The following is a 27796-nucleotide window of genomic DNA, read 5'->3' as shown; positions in this document are numbered from 1 at the left end:
CTATCTTTACCATTACTTCAAAGCTAATACTTACCTTTGCATGGCATACCTTAGAAAATTATAGGTGTTTATGATACACTTCAATCTTGTAAGTCAGTGAGGAATCAAGATCCCCTTGGCTGAAAGTTTTTATGTTTATGGATCTTGGCACTGTCAGGAATGGGTTACTGCTGCAAGAGTGACTGACAGCCCATGAGTAGGCTCTGCTGCCAAAGCAGCAAGGCACAGAACACTCACAATGTTCCAGGATGGTTGTGGGAAGTAGAAAGGAGTCAAACGTGAACTCACTGCAGCTTATTAAAAATAAACATACAAGCATGAGATGTGGCTGATGAGGAGTGTGTTTCTAACACTGTGCTCCCTGCCCTAACTTAATTAGGTTCTGGACCCAAGTCAGGAGCCTCTCCAAAGCCGAAGAGTAACCAAGCAAACTCACAGATGCTCTCTAGGCTTATATCCAGACATTGAAATGGACTCCTTACTGCTGCAGGCGTCCGCATGACCCAGAGAGCCTAAGGTAAAGGCTGGCTTGTGCCTAACATGAGTCACTTGCTTACGTACCGCATCACTTGACCAAACCAGTGGGAAAAGCCGGGCACAGAATTTTTAACTTTATTATCAGCTACTGAGTTATGTATGAGATACAAACCAATCAAAAACATTAAAGAAAAGTTGCTTGAAACAAGTATGTACAGATCCATTACACAGAAGCCAAAGTCATTATCTTCTGATCCCAAAGCCATCCCTGTGGGAAAGGATGGCCTTACCTAGAGGGCAAAGGAACACATAAGTTACAACAGTAAGAGTCTTGTCCATCCAGGAAAGCAGCGAACTACAGCCACCTGGGCACCAAAATGTATGAAATCAGTTTTTAAAGGTTCTCTTAATCGTAAAGTTTTCAAATGAAAACAGGGACCCCTCTTCTCCTGTAGGCTTTCCAACTCACTATTCAAGAGACTTGAATACTTCTATTAAGGCAACTGGAAGCCCACCTTAGCCTTGAATGGTGACTTCTGCCCAATTTGTGACCTGTCCGTCAGTAATGCAATCCAACAGAACATGCTATGGGAAAAACAGGAATTGATACATTGCTGCCCTCTGGTAAAAGGAAAACACAGCACTCAAATAAAGCAAAAGGCCACAGAGGGCTCCCTGAGAATCCAGCAGAACTAAAAGAGGCCTTCAACTTTCCAAAAAAACTTGCAACTGGATCCAGGTAGAATAGTGCCCTGCAGCAAGGAGTAGTGTATATGCCAATGAGAGGACCCAGCTTCCAAGAACTGTTACAATGGCTTCCTGAGTCATTTTCTCTCTCTCCCATTCATATTAGAGTGAGAAAATATACACCTTGGCCTTGATCCTCACTCACCGCAATCCCTCTATACAGAGAGGTTTATTTCTACGTCTAGAACCACAGCACAGGGTGGAGATACTTCATGAAGTACTCTGTTCCATTGTCCAGCCATCTTTGGCAGCTCTTCCCACAATGCTTTTTACCTTCTCACTCCCCTGTGGAGGGATGGTGAGACAGGCATCACACTGACAGAAAACGGACAAGCACAGCTTACAGGAGCCAGCTGCTCCGGCCTCAGTGTCTCCAGTCGTTCGTCTCTTAGAAGCAATAAAGAACTGGAAAGCAGCAGAATTTGGTAGAGCAGGAAGAAAGCCTAGAGGAAGAGTGTGTTTGGTGATGGTTAAGAGATGAAACAGAATTTCATGGAGATTCTTCGTTAGAAGGAGAAACTGCTCAGTATCAGCTCCCAAACTTGCCTGGTTTAAGAGGCCTAAGTTTTCTTTTTCAACTCTTCAAATCTCCGGGAAAGATCATCAAAGTCAATGTCCTCAGATGCTGAGGTACTGGCACCAGCAGATGCAGTTGGTAGTGTATCTGGCACAGATGGTAACTCTGGTAGTACAAAGTTGTCATAGGTATCCACAGGTCTGGAAGGGGGCTTTGCAGAGGCTTCTGGCTTGGGTCCAGGACCTAATTAAATTAGGGCAAGGAGCACAGTGTTACAAATGCCAGAGAAGTGGCTCAGATCCTCAAAGCCCACAACCCCCTTTGGCAAAAACAATCAAACCATAGGAGAAAACACTAGTTTAAAAATATACTGGGGGTGCCAAAAAAATGTATACAAGTGGACACTTTGGTCAACGTTGCTCAAGCAGTAGTTCACCATAATCAGAAGTGTCTGGACGCTGATAACCACTTTGAGCACCTCTTGTAATTGCAGAAGACAAACGTGAATTCATCTTTTGTTATCAGTATATAGTGAGTATTACAATTTTAAGTTTTTTTCCTTTCTTAAAATGTGTGTACATTTTTTTTGGCACTCTCTGTATATATTTAATTCTAAAGGTAAACAGAGCATTCTTTTAAATAAACTATTCCCTTTCACAAATGTCTGCTCCCATAACAATGTCCAAGGAATGGTAACAGAATTCTGTTGGATGAGCTACTGTTAAAAGCTTAAAAGAAAAAAAATGTATAAGGAATGTTAATGTAAATCTTATTTGGTGATAGGATCTGAATGTGTTTCTAGTCTTCTGTTTTGTATTTTACAAGTTAAAATCACCTTCCTCTCTACCTACTGTATGTTTCCATTTATATCTAAGTTCTAGAACAGTCAAACAAACTAATTTAAAAAAATAAGAACAGTACTTGCCTCTGGGGTTGAGTTGCGTGGAAAGGGACATAAGTGAACTTTTCTGGGGTGATGGAAATGTTAAGGTGGTGGTTATATATTATCTGCATGCGTGTGTGTGTGTGTGCAGAGCACACATAACAAATCATCAAATATATACTTCTCTGTTTTTTTATAAATTATACCTCAGGGGCGGCTGGGTGGCTCAGGTGGTTGGAGCACTGTGCTCCTAACACAGAGGTTGCTGGTTCGATTCCCATATGGGCCAGTGAACTGCGCCCTCTACAGCTAGATTAGAGCTGAGTGGCCATGAGCTACTGTGACCTGCGGCCACCGACTGGCTCAGCTGGGTAGAGAGCAAGGCTCAAAATACCAACATGGGCCAGTGAGCTGTGTCCTCCACAACTGGACTGAGAACAATGGCTTGACTTATAGGGAGTGGAATTATACCTCAATAAAACAACTATCCCTAATTTTAAAAAATATGCCCCCTCTTGAGTTTCTGGAGTGCTGAGTGCGGATGGCTATATGCGCATGCCTGCTTTGTGAAACGTCACTGAGCTATTATTCACTTATAATTTGTGCCTATTCACCCCCTTTTTAATGCCCCCGTTTTTAAAAAATTTCTAGGCACAAGGAAGTTGAAGCAACAAGAACATAAAGTACTTGAGAGTAACCGAAAACTAGAAATTAAAAAAATGAGTGAAAAAGCATGATACCACTAACAGAACCAGGAACCCTGGGAGACTCTTTGGGACCAGGGAAGATCTTTTCCTTTTGAAAGAGGGAAATCCTGAGTTGTTTTTCCAGACTGCATTTGGTGAGGCAGGGCATGTGGGCTGAATGCCATAGACAAGAAACCAATCTCTGAGGAGGAATAGTAATGCAAAAACCGCAAAGGGCTCAGCACTGAACCTTGAGGATTTCTCACTCACACTCACCAATAATCTGTGCAGAAGAGACATTCTTATCAGCATTAATGTCATCAACCTGAAACACAAAAATTGTTACCAGAGGAGAATGTAATGGCATCACTGGAGAAAAGTACTGATGTGGTATGAGACCCTGTGTTTTCCAAAAAGCTAAGCTGCTCAGCAAAACCACCAGAATCTGCTCCAAAGGAACTGCCTCACCACCCCTGTACTCCGTCCTGATCTTCCAACCAGATGGATACCATGTTGAACTCAACCGCCAAGCAGAGAAAAAGAAAACTCTTACCACACCATAACGCCTCTTTAATCTGATACCTTCACCTTCCAGGCAGGGAAAACACTAAACCACTGTACTCATCTCCAGAACCAAGTCCTCAAATACTGAAAATCTTCTACCCCATTCCCAGAAACAGTTGTGGGCAATGCTTCAATACGTGCAAGACCGAAACATAAAACCTCAGGCCCAACATAAAAACCAAAGGAAAGAATACTTAAGCAAGCTCAAGAACAGGGAATCTCCTAGATGAGTAATTTCCACAGCAAACACCACACCAGTTTGTTCTGTCAGTAATGCAACATATGGAAACTGGTCTGAAAAGGCACATACTGAGGCTGGCAGAAAACAAGCCGCTACAACCACCTACAGGTTCAATGTATTATTACCATATTAGATATTTATAGCAAGTTTTAACTATAAGACTAAAATGTAAAATTAATGCTACAGGCTGAAATTTACTAACTGGACACTTGTGTGTAATTTATAAAACTGATTATTTTAATTACTATGATATTCTACCACCAGGACTGTACCAGCTCCAAGTGATTCTCTGCACAGACTGGTTAAGTGCCCTACTAGAACTTGCTAAGAGATTTGCAGCCCCCCTGCTGATTCCTGGCTGAATTGCAGACAAAGCATTGCCACCAATGATGCTGCCACCACCACACTCCATTTCCAAGGTAACGCTAAAGCAACACAAGAATCCAAAGCAAGAGCAATGCCAGTACTAGGAGTTAATCAAAACTTTGCCTTCCCTGTGGCCATTATTTTGGTCTCTTTCTTCATGGGATTCACTCTCTTGCTGCTTATAAAAGAGGCTCAGGCACTTACAGATTCATACGATGGGGGAGTTGCTGGGATCTGAGGTGGATGAATGTTGGGAAAGGCCTGGTAAGTCCCCATTGGCAATCCATTGAAATCCGACTGCAAGAGGAGAAAGGCAACATCAGAGATACTGCCCCCAACTTGCAATTTTCTAAGGTGTATGGAAAGGGAGAGAGACATATTATACACACACACACACACACACACACACACTGACACACACACACACACCTGTACGGTTTCCAAATTCCCAACATTTTGGAACCTTCGGGAATCGAGTACGGGAAATCGTGTTTCCCGAGAATTCCCAAAATAATCTTTTTCATTTAATTTTCGTTGATCATCTGTAGTAATGGCTGTAACAGTAAATATTAATAAACAGAAAAGCCGTAGAGAAGGTGAAGCAACTGGCGTTCATGGCCCCAGCTCAGTCTTTCAGAGGTTTAGAGACACTCCTATATGTAAAAGGTCGACGCAAAACTTGAGTAAAATTTCCTAAATGGAGGTCGACCAGAATTTCATGACTAGTGCATCTCCTGCTCTGAGCGCTAAACAGGGCACTACAGTATCAGTTTGGCTAGGTTTCTGTTATATTTCAGGTTTTCTCAAAATATAAACAATGTAATTAATACGAACTTTATTTAACCAAACCTTATAGTATACAGTGAGTTTTTACATATATCACACAATGTATTAACATTGCCAATCTCATTTAAATATTTTATTAAACATTAGTAGAAAACATGCAAATATTACTCGTTTGAAAATTTAAAAAATACTTCAAATAGTTTTTGTCATTTTTAAAATGAAACTTTAAGAAACATAGAGCATTAATTGCCAGATCAGATAATCGTGATCTTCGCTTTGTAACAGATATACTTGATTTGGAAAAATTTCTTTCCTTTTCTGTAGACATTGGTCGAACTGTTATGAGTGTGTCTAAAAGCATCTTCAAGTTGGGAGAGAATGCGTTGCTTCATATAAGCTCATTTCCTTCCTTAGAAAAGCAAATATTTTGTCTGCATGCATAGTGCTAGGCTTTGATGTCGAAATTGATATTGCTTTAGTCAATTCACACTTCAGATCAGATTCTGATTTAATGTCAGAATTCTCCGTAAGGACATCCTTTATTTCTTATCTTGGAACTTCTGCTGTAAGTATTCCTTTAAAAAGTCTTTCCATTAATGACTTTGCCAATCGTGCAATTTCATTCTTACTTGACAAGGCAAAGAATTCCTCTTTCATTTCACATAGACACCTAACGTTGCTCAAGTACTTTGTGAGACACAAGATCTCTTTCTATGTTTAACCAATTCAAATTTTATTTCCTTTAAAAAGTATTTGGCTCATTGAAGAATTCTACTTTTCTAAATTACTGAACAGGAACTTAGAAATTCCTTCACTTGTGAGAATATTAGCTTCTCTATTGCTTAAGACTTCAACTGCTAATCTTTCAGGTTGTAAGCAATTCAACAGATCTCTCAATATTTCATAATACTCTTCTTTCCATAAGTGATGGAGTTTCAGCTCTCTTAAAACAGTCTTAATCGTGATCTTTAAAAATCTATCATTCTCTCCAGTGTGTTCCAGCGTGTTTTACAGTCCAAAATGACTTCTAGTTCCTCTTTTAACTCCTAGTTATTTCTTGCTGCAAAAGAGAATTTTTTACCGGAGAATATTTAAATATTTTCACAATTCTTCATACGCTGCTAAATGCCAAAGATAGATCATCTCGCAAATCATACTGAGGAGCACAGGCCACACCAACTAACTCAGAATCACTGTTACCGTCTTGCTCATATTCAGAATCTGTATTGAATTCACTATCACTGCTACAAGTCACTGATGCTTCATTTTCCACCTTTTTAACAGAAAATACTTTTATTACAGCTAGATGTAGCGCATGGTTATAGCAGAACTGTTGAATAGTCGGCGATAAGTTCCAAATTTTTCCTTAACAGCCGCACAGTCACTTGTAATTGCAACCGCATCACCTTCAAGTTTTAAATGAAAGTTTTCTAATCTTTCCTAAAGCAAGGATAACACTTTTTCCGCAGAATAGATCCCATGTATTCTTTTAAACCAAGATTCATAGAGGTCTCATTGCAGTATACGTGAACATTCATGTACCTGCGAGTCTTGCAGCTGGTCCACTCATCTATTGAAATGCTCAGTTTTTTATCACATTTGAATACATCCAATTTCTGGATGTACAGTTGTTTCACTTTACTATAATAATTATGTATTAGTGTCATAACTGAAGATGGACTTCGTTGCAACTGCATTCTTTTGCTTGTGAAACTTTCCCTAATAAACTCACTTTTTGTGATAGTGTTGACTGATATCCCATCCAAGGCTGCTAATTTGCTTACAGTTTCTTCTAAATCCAGTCCCTTGACATAATGTAAAATTGTCATTTGTCTCTTAGAAGATGAAGGCATTGGCTCATCTTATTCAATTCAGACTTTCTTTCCTTTTCATTCCATGGATGTATTCTAGGTACCTATGTAGACCGCTGGTTGATGATGCTTTGCATTGCAAAGTTTTGGAACATATCTGGCAACGAGCTGATTCTTTATATCTTTTCTAAAACATTTCCAGCATTCTTTATACTTTTTACTCATTGTGACGGCAAACTACAAAAATATTAAAATATGTATTTATTAAAAGTAGTAATTGAGCAGATAGTGCTCTCACAAACATGGTGAACGTTCCTAAAACCCGCCAGACTTGCTGTAAGAAGTGTGGCAAGCACCAGCCCCACAAAGTGACACAGTACAAGAAAGGCAAGGATTCTCTGTATGCACAGGGAAAGCGGCGTGATGACAGGAAGCAGAGTGGTTATGGTGGGCAGACTAAGTCAATTTTCTGCAAAAAGGCTAAAACTACAAAGAAGATTGTCCTGAGGCATGAATGTGTTGAGCCCAACTGCAGATCTAAGAGAATGCTGGCTATTGAGAGATGCAAACATTTTGAACTGGGAGGAGACAAGAAGAGAGAGGGCCAAGTGATCCAGTTCTAAGCTTCATATTTTTATTGTGAAGACAGTAAAATCTTGAGGGAAAAAAAAAAGTAGTAATTGATAAAATTAAGAAATATCTATGTTGTGCAGTGAATATTTATAGCTAAAAAGTGCCATAGAACATTATGATATGAAATTGGAAATTATTGTAATAGTGGAATAAAATATTAGCAGTGCAAGTTGTTTTTAAATAGACTGACTTACCCATAGCTGCTGAGAGAGCCAAGAACACTCACATACATCACAGTCGTCAGCCACAAACAAACTGATCGAATGTGGTTGGTAGTTATTGGCCGTCACTTTGTGAAAACGAGTCATCGTGGAGAACAGAAAACAGTTTGTATTACACAAAGAAATATTTATTTTCACAACCCAGGATTTGACCACAGTGTCATATTAAGGTAAACTACCTTAGATTTCCTTAGTTCACCTGAAGATGCCTTTGTAGTCAAATCCTGGGTTGTGTAAATATTTCTCTGTGTAAATACAAACTGTTTTCTGTTCTCCATGATCAAATGTGCTCGATTTACAAGAGCTAAAATTGGCTAGTCATGTGATATCTGATTCTGGTGTTGGGCGTGTATGTCTGGTGGCATGTAACGTAACAATGCAACTTTAGATAGTGATAAATAGGAAAAATGTCTAAGAGATACATTGTGAGGAGTACATTTCTTTCACATTGTGGGTATCACTGGGTTCAAGGAGCCGATTTCCCAACCAACTTTTCTTGGGATTTGGGAACGGGAAAGTGAAAAAATTCCCGAGAACGGGCATGAAGGAATTCCCACCCGGAAACCCTACACAGCAGGTCCTCAAATAACACTGTTTCTATCAATTAGCCTATGGTAAAATTAGATTTCATAATACTTAGACATTTCACTTAAAGTCAGAGAACCTATCAATGATGTTAAATGAAGACTTTATATGTGCATATGTAAGTACGTATATACATATATATATTCCAGAACCCCAAAAGGACCACATGTCATCAGAAGGATTCCAGATTTTTAAAAATCTGTAGCCAAGGGCTATTCAAATTACTAAATCAACTGCTTCAACATCTATAAGGGAAGATTCTTATCAGACTTGACTAACAGTGACCTTCATCTTCTTGTCTACAGAAGGTTTTACTACCATGTAATGAGTGACTGTTAACTATTTTTTGGAAAAACCTACTAGTATGCCTGCAACAGGTCCCAAAGATGTTGGGTGAAAAAATTACATGACACTGAGTTTTTCTAGCACCATCTCCAGATTTTCCCACTGCATTATCTAGAGCTGAACCAAAAGACTTTCTCTGAAACCCAATGATGTTTTTTCCACAATACGATCATTAAGCTAATACCAAATATTCTTACCGCTAAATCCTCTTGACAACCTACAATTCCTGAGTGTATTCAGCGCCAACTTGTCATCTTCTGTTAACATTTTCTAGAGCTTACAGCCACACTTATTTACATGTATACTTACTGGTCCCTTTGGAAGTGGGTATGAGAAAGGAGGATTTGGAGATGGCATGGGCATGGGCATGGGCATTGGCACTGTTCCATCAGGTCCACCAACTGGTGCTGTGAACCCGCCCCCTCCTCCTCTTCCAGGGCCCCCTTTCTTCACATCATCTGTGAATCCAACATCAATAAGATCTGCCTCTACCCCAGGGGGAGCTTCTGCCTGAGAAAAAGAGAGAAATCCATATCATTAGCCACATCGCAGGGTGGATTCCACGAAGCAGACAGATTAGCATGAAGGGAAGTTTACGGGGAGGTCTCCCGGGATAATGACCTATGGGGAAGTGAAGGAAGTAGGGCTGGGTAAAGGAAAAAGTTAGGCTGTCATTCAGTCAAAGGCCTCAGCCCATTCCCCAGGGAGCTCTGGAGTTAGGCTAGGCCTATAGCAGGCATCCCCAACTGGGTCCAATGGGCAGAGTCTTCAAAGCCCTGCACTGACCAGTTACTAAATATAAGCTGCCCCCAGGAAAAACCTTTGGGTAAGGAAGCTGAGGGCCACTGCTGAAGGGACATTCAGCTGTGTGTGAGCCACCGGTCACCAATACTCTCAAGAGCTGGGGGGAATAGATGCTTCTGTCCTGAAAGTGTGTGTGTTTGGGGTGGGGTTGTCTAAGCAACGTACCAAAGTATCCAATATACCCCGTCGATCTTAACTGCTGAATGATTACTTGCATATTTATCCTCCAAGCCTCTTCTAGGGACCTTGTTTTTATTATCTCTGTATTCCAGCTTTCTCTCTGTATTCTCAGAATTCTCAGCTTCTGTGCATTGTCTGGCACATTGCAAGCACCCAATAAATGTTTCAGGATCTGTTCTGGGTCTTGGAGCTTTTCTTGTTACCCAAGGGGATTTACAATTCCCTGAACTTCATCAAAAAGCAGCAGTACTACCATTTTATATTTGTATCAAGGTTTGTACCTTTTCAAAATGCTTTCAGTCATTCATTTCATCTGATCCTTAAATACTTGTGAGATATGCAGGCATATTTATTGTTAGCTACAAAGGCACTAATTGGACAAAGCCTTCAACTTTCACACACAAATTTTAGTACAAATAATATGGTTATTTTTCAAAGACAGAATTATCCAGAGGCCCATTTTCCTGTGTACTCTGAAAGGCTCTAAACTTACCATGACCACAGAGTCAGGCTCATAGGGCACATTGTAGTTCTTGGCAATTTCAATCAGGTATCTCTCCACCAGGATTTTGGGTGGGGCTTCCACACTCAGTTTGTGCATTAGCTGTAAGAGACCAAGGGTTAAGATGCCATCTATACCAACCAGCCTAAGCCTAACCTGCCTCACTTTTGAACTTTATTCCTTTCATTTTATAGGTAAATTGAGGGAAAAAAGGTTCACTCCAGTTAAATGATTTTTCCAGTCACAAAGCACATCACATCACATCACAAGACTCATGTCTCTCTCACACTCTCTAGTTACCTATGACCCAGATGTATGGTACCTGTCCCCCTCCCCCTGCTACCCACTGCTCCACATCTAACGAGGACGCCCATTACCCTGTCATTCACAGTTCCAATCTGGTTGGTCCGACATAACTTGCCATACTCCTTGCTATACTTGGCACAAAGCTGATCAGCGACCTATAGAGAAAAAAGAACAGTAAACAAACATGGAAACCACTCCTAGAGACTGCTTCAAGCTTCTGCCTATCAACGGTAAACAGGCTTCTATTATAGGATTTCAAAAAAAAACAAAAAACGCTGAGATTTGTAAAACCTTAAGGGGGACACACTAATCCATTTAGTTATTTGTTTATGCATCCATCAGGGAGCTGCAACTATGTGCCAAACTCTATTATAAGTGATATGACAGGCACTATAAATGTAAGGAACTAAAACAGACATTGTTCCTACTTAAAGAGTCTCATAGTCTCCAGGGAAAACTCAGTCATGACTCAGCCACACAGCAAAGGTAAAATGCATCTGAGATACGTGCCACCAGGGAAAGTACCCCATACTATAATACCAACAAGTTTATGACAACAGTCAGATCTGAAAAGAAAAGTCAGTTAGCTTGGGGTGGTGAGCACACAATGCACTATACACATGATGTATTATAGAACTGTACATTTGAAACTCGTATGTTACTAACCAATGTTACCCCAATCAATTTAATTTAAAAAGCCAGGTAAGTCTTCCTAAAGAAAGTGATGCTTCGCTAAGATGTAAAGCATCTAGAGTTAACTAAACAAGGAGGGAAGGAAGGGCATTGCAGGAAAAGAAACCATGTGCAGAAGCCTCTCGTGGAAAAACGGGGACAATCCTCAAGCCAAGACAAGGCCATTGAGCCTCTAGTGCAGAGACTGAGGGAGGAACGTGGGAGGAAATGAAGAAAGGCAAGTGGCGGCCAAACACTGCAGGGCCATGTAGGGCATATCAGAAGCTCTGTTTCTATCACAAGTACAACAGAAAGACACTAAAGGGCTTGAAAGCAAGGGATACTGACAGGATCAGACTACTGTTTTGAATAGATCCTCAGGTTCTAATGGAATGGTAAATAGACTAAAGAAAACCAAAGTAGGTGTAGGAAGAACATTCAAAAAGTTCCTATCATAGTTCAGGCAGAAGACAGTGGCATTGGACCAGAGTAGTCCCAACACCTAGGAGCTCAGGAGGAGGGGCACTCACGATTTAATATGTGGACTTTCAGGGATACCTGGTACTTAGTAAGTTTGTCATTTGTCTTTTGATAATTATTTCCACCAGAGGCTTTTGCACATGGTTTCTTTTCCTGGAATGCCCTTCCTCCCCTCCTAGTTTTCTTCTAGTTCATGGTTTCGTTTTTTTAAAAATACATGGAAACTTTTGTTTCATCTAGAATTAATCTTGATATAAAGGAGGAGTATAGGAGGCGCTAAAAACAAAACTGAGATTAAAAGTCTGTATACGAAGCAGTTGTCTCTACTCTCCCATTCCGCTACCCATAAAACTCTACTACCAGTCTCCCTACCCCATCAGAATACAGGTTTACTTCTCGGGAGGTTACACTAAAAGGACTCTGGACTCCAAGCACAGCAGACAGCAGAGATACTGACAACAGAAGAATTCAGTGTAAGTCCTTTACAAGAGAAAATGAGACCTTTGGTTTCCTTCTCCCCTGGGCTCTCAGAAATGCTGGCATCCAGCTTATACCTTCCAGGTAGAAAATAGGAGGATTCCTCTCTGAGGAAAAGGACCAATCCACAGAAAGAAAGCTAGTTCTTGACAGTCTGGAGTTCCCTCAAGAAAGAGCTTAGTCAGATCATTCAACAATGAAGATACCTGGCAATAAGCCCCACCCAGGCACACAAGAGATTCATTCCAATCTGCTTTTTAGTGCCTCACTCTTAAATATAAACCAACAGCCAAGACTCACTAAAACTCGGAGAAAAGCATCTACTATAAAACAGTCTAAATCTAAGAAAGAAGAAAACAAACATTACAAAAATAAAAAAGAAACTATACTAGTCTCAGAGAGCTAGAAGACATTGTAGCCATGAAACAAAAATGACTACAAAAAATATTCAGAGAATTAAAAAGAGCTCTTAAAAAATAAAAACAGAAGACAAAGAAATCTCCAAAGAAGGGATGGGAGATAAGACTGAGACAATCTCCTAGAGAATAAAACAAATAGGCAAAAATGTAGAAAATAACTCAATTGAATTGTTTTCAGTTGGGTCGGTACCATATTCATGTTGTGGCAGGAAATGTTTTAGTTAATGTCTGTCTCTTCTGCTAGACTCTAAGCTACGAGAGTAAGTCTGGTGTCCTGCTTTCCGCACCATTGTACTCAGTGCCCACCTAGCTCTTAACATCCTCTCAATAAATATTTGTGAAATGAATGAAGCAAATAATCTGTTACCTTATTTTAACTTTACTGGTTTGCAGTTGTATAAGAACCTTTCCACTTGTATATACTTAAATAACATTTGCCAAAAAAATTAAATGGCGCCACTTTAAAATGGAGCCAGAGCTGCCATGCCAGAGGAATGCCTTACACGTCTTATACCTCAAATCTCTGGAATGTTAAACCAGAGCAAAATAACCTTTGGACTGGGCCTAGGGCAATAGTGTGTCCTAAAGAACTGTTTGCAGATAACAAGAAAGCAGTTATTATGACTAATGGACTGAAATTTGAAAACACTGTTTATAATTAACATCACTATGTATGTTATCTGCACCAATAGAAATGCCTTCTTTCTATTGATATAATGGTTCCGCTTCTCATAAATACTTCTTGCCTTTGACTCCTAATCTGAACATTATTTGGGCTTTGGCCTGAATCAAATAGCTATTGGCCTGCATCCCAAATAGCTATTTTTTATTGATCTCTAAATGCTTATTGCCTCTCACTTTGAAAGGTCTTTTTTAAGTTAACATATCACAATAAAAATAATTTAAGACAGAACTGAAGGTACATGAAACTCTGCTCCTTAAAAAAAATGATTCAGGAAAAAAGAAAAAGATTCACGTTTCCAAAACATTCTTTGATTTTATGATCTAAGGCCAGAAAAAGAGGAAGAAACAAATTTACAAAGCCTGTGTCAAAGGCAGCATGAGGAGTATAAAATACCTGGTCAAAAAAGTAGAACTGACTTATGTTAACCAACCTTTCTAACAATACAAAAAACTACAGACAATAAACTATAAAACAAATAGGAAAAAATGTAGAAAACAAGGAAAGAAAATAACTCAATTAAACTGTTTTCACTGAAACTGTACTCACTATTTTCAACTCAGCCACTTCTGACTGGAGTCGAGGAGCAGCCCAGATAAGTGTAGACACAGATTCAGCCAGACCAGAATCTAGCTCCCTAATTAAGGAAAAAAATTAATAAAATTTAACATTCTTTAAAACCAATCAACAACCCTAACATTTGTATCATATACTTGATAGCCTCTATAGCTATTTCACAAATCCATTAAATGTTCAGTAACTCTAGACTTATAGCCATTTTCATGACCCTATTTTACTTCTGGGAAAACTCAAACTAAACAATGAGCCCACGGTCACAAAGTCAGGAAATGGTTCAGCCAAGACTCAAGATTTCAGATTCTGTATTCTCCACACCTATCTACACTGAAATCAGGCCTTCAACCAAACAGTAGGAAAAAGGTCCTTGGGCATGTGAAAGAGTTCTTTGTTCTAGCCTTCTACATGTAGGAAGAAACCAATATTACTCCTTTCTCAAATTCCAGAGGTAATCTGATTTAGGTCTTTGATCAAAATATCTTCCTTCGCTACAGTTACACAAGATAAATAAGTTCTAGAGATCTGCTGAACAGCACCATGCCTGTAATTAACAATACTGTATAAAAATTTTGTTAAGAGGGTAGATCTCATGTTATGTTCCTACCCCAAAACGGGGATTTGGGGGGAGATAAGGAAACTTTTGGAGGAGATAAAACATTTATTGCCTTCATTGTGGTATTTTTATACAGGTGTATGCATATGTCTAAACTCGTCAAACTGTATACATTAATTATGTGCAGTTTTTCCTGTATCAATGAAGAAAAAAAAAAAAAAAAAAGGGCAGAAAAAAATCTTACTTCATGGACTGAATGAGGCCAAACCGAGCCAGCAGCAGGTCACAGTACAGCTCCAGGATCTCCATGGCCTCCACCAGGTAGTCTTCTCGTATAATGTGCTCCACTCGGATCCGAGCTCGTTCATCTTTCCCAGCAGCCAGATAGTCTGCAATCTCTTTCCTTGCTTTCTGGGCCAGTTCCGCTAAGGCACAAATAGCAGTACACTGGGCCCAGGATTACAGGCTGCCTTCCACCCCAACAGAGAGAAGCAGGTGTTTCTACTACATCCTAGCTCACTCTCCATTAGCACATCCAGTCCCATCTCACCTAGTCTAGAATTTGCTACTTTGTCTAGGCAACAATATTATTTGTGTAGATAGAAGTTTCCACCTCAAGAGTCATATTACCTATTTCACAGCAACAGTATGTGTTTTCCCTGCAACAAACTGATTCAATCTAATCAGTCACAAAGGGCTGCAGAAATGTATCTAAAGTTTAAAGGCTATGGGATCCCTCAGCTTCATAGTACTACCCTGAAAGAGCCAACATTGGAGATACTAGGACCCAGTGATGCATTTTAGGAGAGAAAACATAAGGCAATCAATCATACATTACTTACTTTTTTTTTTCTCCAATAGTTTAAGACGGTTTATTACTAATCTCAAGTTGACTCGTAAACGCTCAGCTTTAAATCCAGAGCCCAGCATGCTGTGCTATTCTTCCTGGTAAAAGATAAAAAGTACAATGACTATTTTCAAGTTAAAATTAGTTCTGGGACTAATACCAGTTAGACGATAGATTATTGCACACCATAAACCATAGTGGTTTTCTAATATAGGCAAATGACACGATCTGGTTGACATCTTTTAAAGATCATTTTGACTGTGGAGAACTGATTGGGTGAGGGAAATAATGGAAGCAAGAGGACCAAAGAGAAAGCTATTACTATAGTCCAGACAACAGATGGAAGTAGCTTAGACTGCGGTGGTTAGCAGCGGTGATGGCAGAAATGATTAGATTTGAGATCTATTTCAAAGGCAGAGCTGAACAGACTCAGTGATAGATGAAATGAGTATCCATGTATTAGAGTATGAGTGGGTTGACAAAAAGACAAAGAAGCAGGAAGGTCTCCTACCTCTCCCAAAAATCTCATCAGGGATAGTGATAGGAAAAGATTCTCAAATTTAGAACCAAATTCAAAAATATTCTCACATCAAAACGAAAGCTTTTTCTCTTAAGATCAGGAACAAGACAAGAACGCCCATTCTTACCAGTTACTCAACATAGTACTGGAAGTCCTGGCCAGAGCAACCAGGCAAGAAGAGAAAGAAACAAAAGGCATCCAAATTGGGAATAAAGTAAAACTGTCACTTTTTGCAGATGACATGATTCTATATATATATATATATATATATATATATATATATATATACACACATACACATATATATATAGAAACCTTAAACATGCCAACAAAAGACTATTAAAAACAATAAACACAGTAAAATTGCAGGATACAAAAACAATTACAAAAATCCCTTGCATTCCTATATACTAACAATGAAATATCATAAAAAGAAATGAAGAAAACAATTCCATTTATAATTGCAACAAAAAGGATAAAATACCTAGGAATAAACTTGAACAAATGAAGTGAAAGGCCTATACACTGAAAACGCTGACACTATTGAAAGAAATCAAAGACACAAAGAAAGATACTCCGTGTTCACGGACTGGGGGAATTAACATAGTTAAAATGGCCATATTACCAAAAGCAATACACAGATTTAATGCAATCCCCATAAAAACCCCAATGACATTTTTCAAAGAAATAGAACTTTTGTTTGGATATTATACCATCAAATTTGTATGGAACAGCAAAAGACCCCAAATAGCCAAAGCAATCCTAAGAAAAACAAAGGTGAGGTATCACACTCCGTAACTTCAAGTTATACAAAACTGCAATAAACAAACCAGTACGGTATTGGTAGAAAAACAGAGACCAATGGAACAGAATTAAAAGCCCAGAAATAAAACCACGTGTATATGGGCAACTAATTTTCAACAAAGGTGTCAATAACATACAATGGAAAAAGGAAAGCCTCTTCAGTAAATGGTGTTGGGAAAACTGGGAAGCCACATGGAAAAGAATGAAACTAGACTGCTATGTGATACCATGTACAAAAATTAACTCAAAATGGATTAAAGACTTAAATATAAGACCTGAAACAATAAGATGCATAAAAGAAAACATAGGTACTAAAATTATGTACCTTGGCCTCAGAGAGGCTTTTGTGAACTTGACCCCAAAGGCAAGGGAAGTAAAAGCAAAAATAAATAAATGAATGGGTGAGAATTCCCACCTGGAAACCCTATTAGAAACCATGGAGGCCACAAGGAAGTGGAAAAATATTTCTATCCTGCTGAAAAAAAAGAACTGTCAACCAGAATTCTATATCCAGTGAAATGTCCTTCAGTAATGGAACGTGAAATAAAACCATTCTCAGATGACGAAAAACAAAACAGAACAAAAATCCTTGTCACCAACAGAACTGCTCTAAAGAAGTTTTTCATACACAATGGAATACTATTCAGCGGTAAGAAAAGATGAAATAGGACCATTTGTGACAACATGGATGGATCTTGACATTATAATGCTAAGCGAAATAAGTGAGACAGAAAAAGCAGAGAACCATATGATTTCACTGATATGTGGTATATAAACCAACAACAACAAAAGAACAAGACAAACAAATGAGAAACAAAAACTCATAGACACAGACAATAGTTTAGTGGTTACCAGAGGGTAAGGGGGTTGGGGGATGGGAGGTGAGGGTAAAGGGGATCAAATATATGGTGATGGAAGGAGAACTGACTCTCGGTAGTGAACACAGGATGGGATTCATAGGTGATGTAATACAGAATTATACACCTGAAATCTATGTAACTTTACTAACAACTGTCACCCCACTAAACTTTTTAATTAAAAAAAAAATAGTTTTTCATACTAGAAGGAAAAGTGGAACACTGAAATAAAGAAAGCTATATGGCAAATATCTATCTTATATTACAGAAATGGCAAGTATCTAGATAAATACAATAGATGATCTTCTTTTAAGCCTCTTAAAATGTATTTGAAAGTTAAAAGCAAACCTAATACACTGTCTGATGGAGTTTTCAATGTATGTAGATGTTCATACATAAGATAACCACAACATAATGGGATAAAAAGGGAAGGGCAAAGGAACCTGTATGATGTCTATATTCCACAATAAGTGGTAAAATACTGACTCTAAATAGACTGTGAAAAGTTGAGTACATCTATTGCAATCCCTAGTGACCAGTAAAACATACTGTATACTAAAAACTTAATCGGTTTTAAACTAGGACACTGAAGTGTCAAATAGCGCAAACATAGCAGGAAAGCAGAAACAAATGAAAAAAAGAGGGAGCAAACAAAAATCAATAAAATGATCGACCTAAATTCAAATATACTATTACATAAATAATTAAATAAAAGACAGAGATTGTCAGAACGACCCCCAAAATGACCCAACTATATGCTGTCAATAAGAAACTTACTTCAATGTAATATAATATGTAGGTTAAAAGTTTTAAAGGTATTTCATGCAAACACTAATCAAAAGAAAGTTCAAAGTTTGTACCTTCTGACCCCCTCCACCCATTTTGGTACAAACCCCCAGTTATAAAATAAGTCATGGAGATGTAATAATGTACACCATGGTGACTAGAGTTAATAACACTGTACTGCATATTTGAAAATTGCTAAGAGCAAATCTCAAAAGTTCTTACCACAAGAAAAACAATGTGTTAACTATGTATGGTAATAGACATTAACTACACTTTTGTAGTGGTCATTTTGCAAATATCCAACCATTATACTGTATACCTGAAACTAATGTGTCAATTATACCTCAAACTAATGTGTCAATTATACCTCAAAAAGAAAAGAAAAAGTTGGAGGGGCTATATTGTTAAGTAAAGACCTCAGAGCAAGGAAAAACCAGAGATACAAAGGGACTTTATATAATGTCAAAAGGGTGAATTCACCAAGAAAATATAACAATCCTAATAGTGAATGCATGTTAACACTAGAGCTTCAAAATACAGTAAGCAAGAACTGAAGAAAAGGAGAAATAAACAAATCCCTAAATATAGTTGGGAGACTTCAACATAGACCTACCTCAGTAACTGTTCAAACTAGTAGACAGTATCAGCAAGGATGTAGAACCGACCGCCACCAACAACCAATTGTATCTCATTGACATTTATAGAACACTCCCCACAACATGGCAATGCATATGGAACACTCATGAATGTAGACTATACCCCAAGTATAAAACAAACCTTAAATTAAATAGAACTGAAGTAACACAACAGATATTGTTTTAACCACAATGGAATTAAACTAGAAATCAGTAACAAGAAAGATAACAGGAAATCTCCAAACACCTGGAAATTAAACAACATACTTTTAATGAGTCAAAGAGGAAGTTGGAAGCAGACATTTTTTTAAAGGTTTGAACTGCAAGAAAATTAAAATTAAAATATAACATCAAATTTTATGGAATGTGGCTAAAGCAGTGCTTGGGGGAAATTACAATACTAAATGTTTATATTAGAAAAAAGGAAAGGTCTCAAATGAGTAACCTAAGCTTCCACCATAAGGAACCATAAAAAGAGCAAAATCAACCCAAAGCAAGCAGAAGTAAACAATAAAAACAAGGCAAAAAACAGTCAAATTAAGAGAGTAAAAATAGAGAAAAATCAACGAAACCAAATGCTGGTTCTTGAAAAGATCAAAAAATTTTTGATAAATCTGACCAAAAAAACCCACAAACCCACAAATTACCAATATCAGAAAAGAAAAAGAGGGATAGCACTGCAGATCTTACAGACATTAAAAAAGGACATTATTACCAACCTGTATGTATAAATTCAACAATGAGACAAAATGGACAAATCTCTCAGGACCTCAACTCACATCAAGAAATAGGAAATGTAATTACCCCACATTACAAAAACTGAACCTAAAATTAAGAACAATTCCAAAAGAAAATCCAGGCCCCAGTGGCTTCTCTATTAAGCATTTAAGGAAATTCTATCAAATATTTAAGGAAAATTAGCACCAATATTATATGAACCCCACAATTTATAAAGCTGGTATGAGAATTAAATAAAAATTTGTAAAGAATTTTGAACAGTTCCTGGTACATAGTGTTATATGTACACAGTAAACACTATAAACACTTGTTAAATAAATTCCAGTTCAACAGACTGAAACTTAACGAAAAGGTCTTGGCTCATCATCCAAAGGTTAGTTGATAAATGGACTTTTATATGTTTTAGGTTAAAATATTTAAAGTATGCTTTGTATCTTTCCCTCCTAACTTTAACTTTTTTGATTTACCTGTGTCAACCTCGTTGGAGGACTTTAACTGTATATAATCAGTATAGCTCCTTGAAGGCAAATACTATTTGTGAAGTTCCATTGTTATACCCACACTGCCTACCACAGTGCTTTGTACAAAGCTGTCATTCATTTATTATGTTAATGAGTAGGAAATTTAACTAAAAGTAAATTTTTTTAATCCCACTAACTTACATAATCTTGTTTTGTTTGTTTTAGATTTAAGGAAAGGAAAACCAATTTGCCAAAGTATTTTGTTAAAGTTTTGAGGATTTTCAACTTTGAGAAATTTCCTATTCAACAAGAACTAATCATTAAAGATAATGACACTAAACCACGAGGGTAATAACTAAGGACATGTCCTAAATAGTTACCAATATATGAAATAAATCATAAGCCCCAAAACTAGTCTAATACAAAAGATCAATTTCATAGCATTTCAGGATTTGGACCTGTGTTTACAGAGCTAACTACCATAAACTTTGTATCTTGCATGATTAGCAATATTAATTTTGGGAATACTCTAAAAGTCAATAAAATATTCTGGTCAATAGTTACTGTTTAATACATAAACATCTATATGCATAAAACAAACATACATATAAACAAATATATGTATATGTGACTATACATACATATAGTGATATTATCGCATACCTAATTTAAAACTCTTGATTCTGAGATTATTGGGCCTCAATATCTTTACTGTCATTCATTCACTCACCAAACATTTGTTGGGTGCTATTCTATCAAGTACTGTGCAAAGCTGCCATGGACAAGATAGTTAAATCACACCTGATCCTAGCATTTCAGGGAGCTCACGAGCAATGTATTGGGGATATCTGGCATAAAAACAACTGTAAGACACGTAAACAACTATAACACAAACCCTATAAAAGGAATATGAACTAGTGATTGCACTAATTCTCAGTATTCTATCTTGTTTATACACTTAATTACCACTATTTTTATTTGTGTAACACCATTATGTCATACGTTGTTCAAGAGCCGCACGTGTCCTTCTTGGCTCTTTCCAATCCCTCACTTTACCCCAATCCTTAACATTGGGAACACCAAACTCACATAGTCCCTCTTTTATCACTGAATTCCAGGAGCCTTTTTTAAAGCTGGATAATCTCTTCATTCTTGAATAAGGGAAGGTGTAAAACCATGATTGAGTCATTTCTCACGTTACTTGACAGCTCAAACTACTGCCCCAAATAGTGAAGCTGCCCCTAGGTAGTAATCCTGATAGCTCTTATTTAAAGTAGCTAAAAATAGCAAGACCCTGAAGTCCTCTTGAGGGACCAACTTTAGAGTCTGTAGCTCCAAAAGTACCAAGTAGGGAAGGGAGACAGCCGTCAACAGTGGCTAGAATGACATTTTGTAGTATATAGGAAAACTTTTGTATTTGAAATGTATTTTGTATTTCAAATGTATTATTTTATTTATCCTGAATACTTCTTTCTTATAAAATAAGTGATATAAACAATTTTAGGTATGACCACCGTATTGCACCTAAAAGATGTGACGTTGCACCTATGAAGATGTGACATAAAAGTATGAACAAGCTAGAAGGCATTTCCAAGATAACAGAGTCCAATGCTTAAAATCATTTAGTTGACAGAATGCCAAGTTTACTATATTTTTACATTTTACTACACAGCAAGTACACTGTAATCAAATCTTCACTAACCAAACGAATCAAGATTGAAAATTTAATAAAGAACTACAAAACCAGTAGCATCATGTTTAACTCAGAAGAAAAGTACTGGCTTCAGAATTCAGAGACCATCAAGATTTTCTGGAAGGAGCTATTAATACGGAAATGTGTAGGCATTATAAACGCATCCTTATCTTGTTTCTCAATAAAATTTATATTTAAAAAAAATACAGAAAATTAGGTGTATTTTTTTACCAAGACTTTTTCTTACAGCATACGAGTTACTTTTAGTGTTGAAACCATGGGCTCTGAGCACTACTGAATCCTTTTTACCACTTAACATCGTATCTGTTACAGTCTTTAGAACCTTATTTTAATAACTGCCTAATATTCCACAGAGTAATAATTTTTTAATTAATTCCCCATCCTTTTGACATTTGTCATATAAATAATGCTGAAATTAGTATTGATGTGCTTACTACTTGTCCTGTATTTGAAATTATTTCACTGGACTACACAGTTTCCTAGTTTTATTTTTAAATCAGAATAGGCTACATGTAATTAAAACTTAATTCTGATTTTAAAGGAATGGGAACTTAAGTAAACTATAGTTGGGAGTTCTGGAGCGCTTATCATTTAGAAGCAGAGGCACAGGAAAAGAGGGAAAATGTAAATAATTCAGACAAATCAATAACACCACTTTAACAATGAGATGACTTAAGAAACTGGGTGACTTTAACATTGCTCTTAGTGATATTTTTTCTGATATACCTTCTCGTGCAAGGGAAACAAAAGAAAATAAATGAGACATCAAACTAAAAACTATGCATAGGAAAAGGAACCATCAACAAAACAAAAAGACAACCTACTGAATGAGAGGAGATAAGCACCAATGATACATCTAATAAGGGGTTAATATCCAAAATTTATAAAGAATTCATACAACTCAACACCAAAAAAACCAAACAATCCTTTTTAAAAAATGGGCAGAGGACCTGAATAGACATTTCTCCGAAGAAGACATACACATGGCCAACAAACTTATGAGAAGTTGTTCAACATCACGATCATCATCAGAGAAATGCAAATTAAAAACCACAATGAGGTATCACTTCACATGTCAGAATGGCTATCACCAATAAATCAAAAAACAAGTGTTGACGAGGATGTGGAGAAAAGGGACCTTTGTGCACTGTTGGTGGGACTGTGAATTGGTGCAGGCACTATGGAAAACAGCATGGAGTTTCCTCAAAAAATTAAAAATAGAATTACCTTATGACCCAGCAATTCCACTTCTAGGTAGTTAGCTGAAGAAATCCAAAATACTAATTCAAAAAGATATGTGCACCCCTATGTTCACTGCAGTGCTCTTTACAATAGCCAAGATATTGAAGCTACCTAAGTATCCATCAATAGACAAAGAAGATGTAGTACATATACACAATGGAATGTTAGCAATAAAAAAAATGAAATCTTACCATCTTTGACATGGATGGACCTACAGGTATTATGATAAGTGAAATAAGTCAGAAAGGGAAAGATAAATACTGTACAATCTTACATATATGTAGAATCTAAAGAACAAAATTTAAAAAAAATAAAAACAGAAAGATTCATAGATACAGAGAACAAACTGATGATTACCAGCTGGGAGGGGAGTTGGGGGCTGGGTGAAAAAAGTACAAATTAGTAGTTACAAAAGAGTCACAGGATGTAAAGTACAGCATAAGGAATATAGTCAATAATATTGTAATAACTATGCATAGTGCCAGGTGGGTACCAGATTATTTGAGGGCGGAACACTTCATAAATTATATAAATGTCTAATGACTACACCACACACCTGAAACTAATATAAAATAATAATGAATGTCAAATATAATTGAAAAATAAAAATGGAAAAAATAAACAAAATAAAATGTAATACTAATATTGAGGTTTCAAAACATTGTTATTCTGTAATAAAAGGATATTACCAAATCCTCCTATCCCACAAGATGTGGTTCTGAGGAAGCTGTAAAAACAATTTCCCATGGACTAGTATTAGTTTGTAGGTAAAAAAATCAAAAGGCTTCTACTTGGGGGCGTGCCTGTGTGTGTGTGCGTGCATATCTCGATGAGTATTTTATGTAAAAAATACGTAAGAGGGGCATAAATGAAACAAGACTGGCCCTTAACTGGTTGTTTAAGCTGGACGAGGAGAGAATATATTATACTCTTCTACTCTTTACTTTTGTCTGTTTGAAATTTTCGTAATACAAAGTTAAAAAAAATAAGTACGTAAGCATGAACAGAAAAATTACAATTCCCAAAGAGTTGTTGAAGACCAGCTCTTAATTTTTTTTTTTTTTACTACTACAGAGAGTGAAAGTGGCTCTCTTGTGCCTTTCCTATTACCTAATTATTAAAAGGACGCTCTGGCGTCTCTATCCTTGTAAAAGTTTATGCTGGTCGAATTCAAAGTCCTCACATCCAGCACCCCGGAAGAGGAGCGCTGAGAACACAAACAGGAGAACAAACAGGAGAAGGGCAAGGATAGGGCCATGGGCTCCTCACAAGATCTCTGATGAGACAAGCAGGGGTCTGCGTAAGGGGGCTAAGACTGCTGTTTGCTTCAACTAAAGAAAAACGCAATTTTCTCCGGCCAAAAGGGGCCCCAACTCCGAGCCCCCCCCAGGAACCAGCCCAGGAGACCAACGGACTCGAAGGCGATCAGACCCTCGCGGGCACTGAAGACACAACCTTCCCTAAGTATCTCTGGGCCAGAAGAGACGGAGTAAGGGTATCTCTTTTCCGTGCGGAAAGCGCAGGCCGAGCCCTTTCACCGACCTGTCCCAGGGCCCAGGCCGCTGCGTTTCCGCCCCAGGAAGAGATGCCTCAAGACAGGGAGGACAACAGGAAAGTTTTGGCGGCTTCTAGAATCCCGGACCAGCGATTTCCACGCTGCCCGCCGCCCTGTCCTGCCCCCAGCCTTAGGTGGATTGCCGCGCCGCAGCCCCTCCGGCCTGACCTCCGGACTGACCCCCCCACCACTGTCCAGGATCCTTCCTTCTCTTCATCTGCCACCTCAGGGTCGTTTGAACCCCGCGGGGATTCTAAATACGGAGTGCAGTGAGAGGAGGAAAGCAAAGACCCGTGACGCTGCCATGCCACACTCACCTGATCGAATCCAGGCGTGAAAACCACAGAAACTGACTTGAGAATCAAAGCCCAGCATCCAAAATGGCGGCTACCTCGGCCTCAGCACAGAAAACGCAGGCGGAGGGATCCACAGGGCCGAGCTAGCCATGCCCTTCTTCCCAAGGATTGGCTGTGCGCCCGCCGCTCCCGGAATTCCTTTTCCCGAGAGCTTCGAGGTTCTCTTGCCTCGCTCCCTTTGGAGCCAGACTGGCCTGGGACTATTTCCCGCGGCGGAAGCACGGGTGGTGAGACATTCACGTCACACAGTCTGAGTCACGTGGTGGGGGCGCGGCCTGGATTTCGCCGGTCTCGCCCTGGGCGCAGAGAGGCTGGCAGGAGATCCGACTCCGCGCCCAGTACCTTGTTCGGGATTGTTCCAGTCCCTGGAAAAACCGGCTCCACTGCAGCCTTTCAAACACCTATAGTTACTCCCAGAGGTTTGCTCCCTTCTCTCCCTCGGACTCCACTCGGTCTGGGGGCTTTCCTCCTGAGTCTTGGTTTCTTTTCTGGGGGGAAGGCGAAAGAGAGTGGCCGAGCAGTTTTCGACCCTACTACTCTGACAACTCACCTCTGTTTATCCGACTCTTTACTCGCCTCCCTTAGTCGCCCACCATGTCTCGATCTACTATGCCCTCTGGTTGGCACCCTTGCCCCACTTTTAAATCAAGTATGATTGCTCTTTCAACCAGAATTTCTACAGTCTGTATTATTTGATTCAGTAATATGTTACCTTAACACCACATTCTTTGGGATTTTACCTTATCGCTGTATTCAGAGGAAACTTTTTCATTTAGTTATATTTGTTTTTAACTTGAAAACCATTCTCTTGGCTTAGTGTTGGAAGGGGCTTCCTCGGCTCTCGGCTTCTGGAGGGAGGTAATCCTGCCCCCTGCTGTAGAGGCTGCATCTACCGAGATCAAATTTGTAGTTCCCTAAATTGTGATGTGGTCATGCAACAAGGATGGAGATAAGCGTTACTATATGAGATTTATATGTTTTTAGAAATACTATGCCTTTATAACACTTGCAGTATTTCTAAAGGAAATCATGTTCCAGAACCTGAAAATACACCATGTTTGGTTCCTTTAAAATGTGTGTGTTGGGGGTGGGGGGAGTTGCAGTAAATGGGTACATAAATAAGTCTTCTGCAATGAGATAACGGGATAGCGGCATTTAAAATTTAAAAAGTAAGGTCAGGCTGCTCGAATTTACAGAGCCTTAGACACAGCAACCAAATGTAATGTGTGTGGACCTTGTTTAGATACAGATTTAAACAAACCAACTATAAAAGACATTTTTGAGACAAATGGGGAAATTCGGTTATGCACCAGGTATTAGATGATACCATCCGACCAAATAATTGTTAAGTTTGTTAAGTATGCAAATAGTATTGAGATCTTACAAGAAAATGTCCTTTTAAAATTTTTAAAGAAATGCGTAATTGTTGAATTGGGTGACAGTTATTATTATACTATTTTCTCTACCTTTAAGTATGTTTTAAAATGCCCATAGTCAGTAATCAAAAGGTGTAAGCAACCCAACTGTACATCAATGGATGACTGGCCAAACAAATATGGTACGCACATACAATGCAATATTATTCTGCCCTAAAAAGGAAGGAAATTCTGACACATACAACATGGATGAATCTTGAAGACATTGTGGTAAGTGAAATAAATATAATAATTAGGACATACTGTATGATTCCACTTAGATACCTAGAGAAGTAAAATTTAGAGAGATAGAAAGTAGAGTGGTGGTTGCCGGGGACTAAGAGGAAGGAGAGTGTTTAAACAATGAAACCCATCGTTTAATGGGTAGAAAATTTCAGTTGGGGAATATGAAAAAATTCTGGAGATAGATGGTGGTGATGGTTGCACAATAATGTGAACGTACTTAATGCCAGTGAACTGTACAAACAAAAATGGTTAAAATGGTAACTTTTATATTATGTACATTTCACCACAATAAAAAAAAAAATCATAGAATTTTTTAATTAAGGCTATGTCGTGGGAAGATTAAACAAACAGTATATATACTAATCATTTAAATGCAAAATGTGGAATCTCTACAAGAAAACTGGCACTAGATTTTTAAAAGAGACTAAAGAGACGTACCAAGTGAAATACATGAAACTATTGGATCCTGGTTAGAAAAAAAGTAGATATTTGGGGAACAACTTGAGAAATTTGAATATGTACTGGATAGTAGATATTATGAAATTATTGTCAATTTTCACAGGTGTAATAGTTGTAATATAGTTCAGTAAGAAAGTGCCCTTATTCTTAGCATATGCATGCTGAACTTTATAGAAGTGAAAGATCATGGTGTCTGCAACTTACTTTCAAATAGTTCAGAAAACAGAAAGTGTGTGTGTGTGTGTACTAGACTATTATATATCTACATGGGAAATGGTAGTTTTCCTCCAGGAACTACCAGACTAAGCAATAAGTACATTCTGATTCAATTCCACATTTAATTTAAAAGCAGAATAAAAGGGACTGGATTTAATACTTTTTGTTTTTTTCAGAGTAGAAATATGTTTATTGTTTTTACTAATTTGAGAATATATATGTATGTAGGGTATAATAAAATGAAAGGCCTATATAACAATTTCCATGCCATTATTTTTTTGCAATATATTATTCCAAATTTATATATATATATATATGTATATATACAGAGGGTGCCAAAAATATGTATACACATTTTAAGAAAGGAGAAAAACTGTATTAAAATTACACTGATGGTAACCACTTTGAGCACCTCCTGTAATCGCAGAAGTC

General features: G+C 38.1%; 3 protein-coding genes across 4 annotated transcripts in view; 2 read left to right on the top strand and 1 right to left on the bottom strand.

Annotated features, from left to right (window-relative positions):
* Positions 1–3373, top strand: part of PKD1L3 (polycystin 1 like 3, transient receptor potential channel interacting) — a 65920-nt gene extending 62547 nt beyond the window's left edge. Inside the window, exon 33 of the mRNA XM_088800260.1 lies at positions 3276–3373. Within this exon, the coding sequence (XP_088656386.1) occupies positions 3276–3361 (86 nt within the window). The 3' untranslated portion in view covers positions 3362–3373. The remainder of the gene's footprint in view (positions 1–3275) is intronic.
* On the bottom strand, positions 597–25243 carry IST1 (IST1 factor associated with ESCRT-III). 2 transcript variants are annotated; one of them, XM_019757163.3, is made up of 11 exons: positions 24990–25243; positions 15356–15458; positions 14758–14938; positions 13934–14021; positions 10726–10809; positions 10340–10450; positions 9172–9372; positions 4686–4778; positions 3587–3635; positions 1771–1984; positions 597–1667 (listed from the first exon to the last, which is right to left on the bottom strand). In XM_019757163.3, the coding sequence occupies exons 2-10, from the start codon at positions 15441–15443 to the stop codon at positions 1785–1787; spliced, it is 1095 nt and encodes a 364-aa protein (XP_019612722.1). In that variant the 5' UTR covers positions 15444–15458; positions 24990–25243; the 3' UTR covers positions 597–1667; positions 1771–1784. The 2 variants fall into 2 exon arrangements, with proteins under 2 accessions (XP_019612722.1, XP_074170746.1); XM_074314645.2 differs by having other exon boundaries at positions 597–1984.
* On the top strand, positions 6902–7732 carry LOC109461193 (large ribosomal subunit protein eL42-like). The gene has a single exon (XM_019757216.3). It carries the CDS (start codon positions 7381–7383, stop codon positions 7699–7701), a length of 321 nt encoding a protein of 106 aa, XP_019612775.3. The 5' UTR covers positions 6902–7380; the 3' UTR covers positions 7702–7732.
* Positions 25244–27796: the final 2553 nt, after the last annotated feature.

This window comes from Rhinolophus sinicus, chromosome 8, assembly GCF_057876585.1.
Source record: "Rhinolophus sinicus isolate RSI-liver-muscle chromosome 8, RSI-T2T, whole genome shotgun sequence".
Taxonomy (NCBI): Eukaryota; Metazoa; Chordata; class Mammalia; order Chiroptera; family Rhinolophidae; genus Rhinolophus; species Rhinolophus sinicus.
The sequence above is the reverse complement of the archived record's forward strand: the minus strand, read 5'-3'. Positions and strand labels throughout refer to the sequence as shown.

What these genes read in the sequence shown, in the direction of transcription:
- LOC109461193 (XM_019757216.3), top strand. Translation starts at nt 7,381, where the DNA reads ATGGTGAACGTTCCTAAAACCCGCCAGACTTGCTGTAAGAAGTGTGGC.
- IST1 (XM_074314645.2), bottom strand. Translation starts at nt 15,443, where the DNA reads ATGCTGGGCTCTGGATTTAAAGCTGAGCGTTTACGAGTCAACTTGAGA. An exon ending in ACTATTGGAGAAAAAAAAAA is followed by an intron (nt 14,939 to 15,355) that starts GTAAGTAATGTA and finishes TTTGTGCCTTAG; the next exon opens with CGGAACTGGCCCAGAAAGCA. An exon ending in GGCCTCATTCAGTCCATGAA is followed by an intron (nt 14,022 to 14,757) that starts GTAAGATTTTTT and finishes TTCCTTAATTAG; the next exon opens with GGAGCTAGATTCTGGTCTGG.